The sequence below is a fragment of the Macadamia integrifolia genome, chromosome 6 (genome assembly GCF_013358625.1).
Source record: "Macadamia integrifolia cultivar HAES 741 chromosome 6, SCU_Mint_v3, whole genome shotgun sequence".
Taxonomy (NCBI): domain Eukaryota; kingdom Viridiplantae; phylum Streptophyta; class Magnoliopsida; order Proteales; family Proteaceae; genus Macadamia; species Macadamia integrifolia.
Window position 1 is genome coordinate 1,288,219 of NC_056562.1, and position 3,909 is coordinate 1,292,127.

Genomic DNA, 3,909 nt, shown 5'->3' on the forward strand with positions numbered 1-3,909 from the left:
TTCCATGCCTTAGAGTTTTAGAACTATTTTCTCTTTTTCATATGGAGAGTATCTTTGTAGGGGCCACTGCCTCCATCAATGCCCCCCACAATCTGTCTTCCTCTGCCTATATAAGTCATTTTACATTGGGGGAGGAGAGAGACAGATTGTGGCAGAGAACGTTATCCTTTTTTTGTATGCAAAACTTGTTTAGAGATAGACTTGAAAGTCAGCATGTGAGTAGGGTTTAGTGATTTATATGCTTTTATATCATATTGGAAGTATAACTTTTAAATTAGGACTGAGCTTTTCTTAAACCACAATGAATGTGAATCCCTTGATCACATGCTTTAGATGGGCACGAGAAGGTATCAGAAGGTTAATTTGGGAAATATACTAAAACCCTATAAGGTTTGTGAACCATAGAATGACATGGTGAACTTTACTATGCCATAGGGGAAAACTTTCTCCTTTAAATCAGGGTTGTTGGAAAGGTTGGGAACAGGGATCCTCGTTAACAAAGCATTTTTAACATTTGTATAAAGGATTTACCAAAAAAAAAAGCGATATATATAGGAGCGTGCGAGTAGGGTTTCAAAAATAGAAATCAGTGATGGGGTCGGTCTCTATCAATTTTATGGACTCGAACGGCCAAAATCAGTTCCAAGAACCTTAAAATCGGTCATTTGGTCTAAAAAACCACTGATTCAGAGCATCAGAAAATTGGGATCACTCCTCACTCATTCCCGATCCGATTCACCCATTTTTTGAACCATGCGTGGGACTGTGCAAGGGACAACTTCGTAATTAGGGTAAGGTCAACCCAGTTCGAAAACCGACAGTAGAAGAGAGTCTCTTTCTTAGCCAGTCTTTGATCCTTGTCGCAGTTCTTTGAACCAATTACAACTCACAATTTCTCATCGCACGGACGAAACTCAATTTAAACACTCCATGCGGATCGAGCCCCAATCTGACGGTCTAAACTCAATGGTCTGGAATAGTAAAGGCTACATAAATCTGTTCTCCCATCCATTGCAGCTAAGAATTGGAAAACCAGGGCAAGAGAGAGAGAGGGAGAAAGAGTTGCAGAGAGTGCCTTTTGCTTGAGAGGGAAGCGAAGATGTCAGGGAGAGGCAAAGGAGGGAAGGGATTGGGAAAGGGAGGAGCAAAGAGGCATCGTAAGGTGTTAAGAGATAATATTCAGGGAATCACTAAGCCAGCAATTCGTCGTCTCGCGAGGCGTGGAGGTGTGAAGCGTATTAGTGGATTGATCTATGAAGAAACCAGAGGAGTTCTTAAGATCTTCCTCGAGAACGTTATACGTGATGCTGTTACTTACACGGAGCACGCTCGCAGGAAGACCGTGACCGCTATGGATGTGGTTTATGCTCTTAAGAGGCAAGGTAGGACTCTTTATGGATTTGGAGGTTAGGGTTAGGTTTTGTTTTTCATTGAGTTTTTCTGGTCTTGGGTGGAAGAAAGTGGCAAAAGTCGGTGTGGATTTAATTGAAAAATTTGTATTCGTCTCTGGTTTCGATCTCATCTGTTTTGTAAATTTGGTGGTTTATTAATGGGAAAGTGTAATTGATGGAAGATTAGCAAGAAAGTTTCTCTCTTTCGACAGAAATTGTTTTAAGCCAGTTGCATCCTTAATCCCTCACTCCATTCCGTCCCCATTCTCAATGCTCCACATGGATTGTCTGAGAAACACCTTTTTTATTTTTTGGTAAGAAGCGTAGCTATGTTTGATATATTCTTTGTGAATTTAGATCGGGACAAGTGTGATCGACCTGTTCTGATCCGGCAGTGTTAGGCCTGGGACATTGTGTGCCCGATCTTGAGCTTAGGAGAGGGATGTTTGATCTCCTTGATGAGGCATGGGTCGCTCATGCGACCTTTGGTGTCATGGCTGGGATGGGTGTTGCTCGGGAAGGGGGGGGGGTTGGAGGTGCAGGTGTAAGGGCGCAAGCGAGGTCGGGGAGGTGAAGCAATGGGAATATATGTATAATATTTGTTTCTTCTGAACTTAAACCTTGCACTATGTCTTTGCAAAATTGTAAATTTTCATCCAATCTGATTTGACGTGCTAATGATATTGATAACCTCTTTCTCTTACACAAGTTTGATGTAAATAATCTATGCTTCACCATATCATTCTTTGAACTTTATCTGTGGGTGATACACAAGTTTGATGTAAATAAGCTGTGATTCTCCATATCATTCTTTGAACTTTATCTGTGGGTGTGGGTGTGGTGCCTAGGGGTGTAAATTTGGCCATGACAACCTGAACTTGTCTTGAATCCGAATAGGACGGGCTATCTAAGCCTGAGGGTGGATTATGGTTGAAAAATTCTAACCTTTGATCAGGGTTGGATCGGGCTTAGACCTCAATTCAGCTTGATCCATTTGATTGAAAACGTTTTGGAATAAGTTATACTTTCATTGAGAATTAGTAAATATGGGTTTCAACCAATGTTCTAGTGTAGGTTTTTTTCATGAATCATATGTAATTTCATTGAATCCCCTTACAAAACCTTATGTTAGTACTGTATTTTAGTTTCAACATATATCTTCCAACCTCCTATTGCTTGTATTTCTGCTCTCTCTCTCTCTCTCTCTCTCTCTCTCTCTCTTTTAATAGAGTGTGAGCCAGTGAGAAATATTGATGTATTTGATCAAAAATTTAAGTTATTATGATATATATGAAGGCATATAAGGATTTCCTCAAAATTATTCGCAATTAGATTTACGGTTTCAGGATTTTGATTGGGTCAGGTCCAGATTTAGTGATGTAATTAACCTATGAGTAACGTCCGTTACTGAAATTTAACATCACCAACCAATGAATTGAACTAATTAACTCTAAAATCTCTCTATTTCAAGCACATCATATCTCTGGTACAGGCATACCTAAAATAATACTTTTTGTTATATTGTGTACATAATTATTAGGAAACTTAATGGGCCTCTTCTCCACACAATACATCTAAGCCCACAATAATAGAAAATCAGATTTCTCCATAGCTTTTGATTGGCAAATTTCCACTTCTTCCCAATCCATAATTCAGAGAAAATGTATGCCACTTAAGTGAAAAAAAAAATCATCCATAAAACAAGGAAAAAAAATAAAAATTAAGCTGATCATCCATAAAACAAGGAAAAAAAATAAAAATTAAGCTGTCTTTTTTGTCTTTATAAAGTTTTAAGGACGAAACAGAGATTATACCTTCAGGTTATCTTGACCATAAAACAACAAAGAAAAAACCAATCTCTATAATTTAGAGATAATAATAATCTATTACTTATTAAATTAACCCTCTATTACTCATAATATCTTCTCTGGTGGCAAACACTTCAAATAAATACATCCATGTGCAAAAGGTTGATATGGCAGATTGAAGGAAATAGTTTACACACAAAATCTAACAACATTGGTTCACCACACATAAGAGAAACTAAGAATATCAACATCTTCAATATGCTACCAATAACATTTGGATCGAACAAGTGATCTACTTATTTAGCAAACCCCTACTTTTTTTTTTGGTTCGGAAACTTGAAACCAATTAATAATTGTTTTGGTTTATTCTAACTGAAAATAGAGCACTTTAGGCTCGATCAGCGGGTTTGCTAAAATACCCTTCGGTACTGTAGTCAATAAATACTTCTCCTAATCAATAACAGTAAACCCATAAAAAAAAAAATAAACATCATATGCAGCACTTATCAACTTCCTCCCCCCACCCCCCGCCCAAAAAAAGAAAAAAAAGAAAAAAGAAAAATATAAGAGATGGAGAGAGACAAAGACAGAGAACGTGCCATAAAACCAGATTTGTGCGAGACATTGGAGAGAGAGAGAGAGAGAGAGAGAGAGAGAGAGAGAGAGAGAGAGAGAGAGAGAGAGAGAGAGAGAGAGAGAGAGAGAGAGAG

At 38.1% G+C, this 3,909-nt stretch overlaps 1 protein-coding gene across 1 annotated transcript; it reads left to right on the forward strand.

Annotated features, from left to right (window-relative positions):
- The first annotated feature begins 1,012 nt into the window (after window positions 1-1,012).
- Window positions 1,013-1,606, forward strand: LOC122080764 (histone H4). The gene has a single exon (XM_042647593.1). It carries the CDS (start codon window positions 1,100-1,102, stop codon window positions 1,409-1,411), a length of 312 nt encoding a protein of 103 aa, XP_042503527.1. The 5' UTR covers window positions 1,013-1,099; the 3' UTR covers window positions 1,412-1,606.
- Window positions 1,607-3,909: the final 2,303 nt, after the last annotated feature.

Coding starts and splice junctions, on each gene's coding strand:
- LOC122080764 (XM_042647593.1), top strand. CDS start 1,100: ATGTCAGGGAGAGGCAAAGGAGGGAAGGGATTGGGAAAGGGAGGAGCA.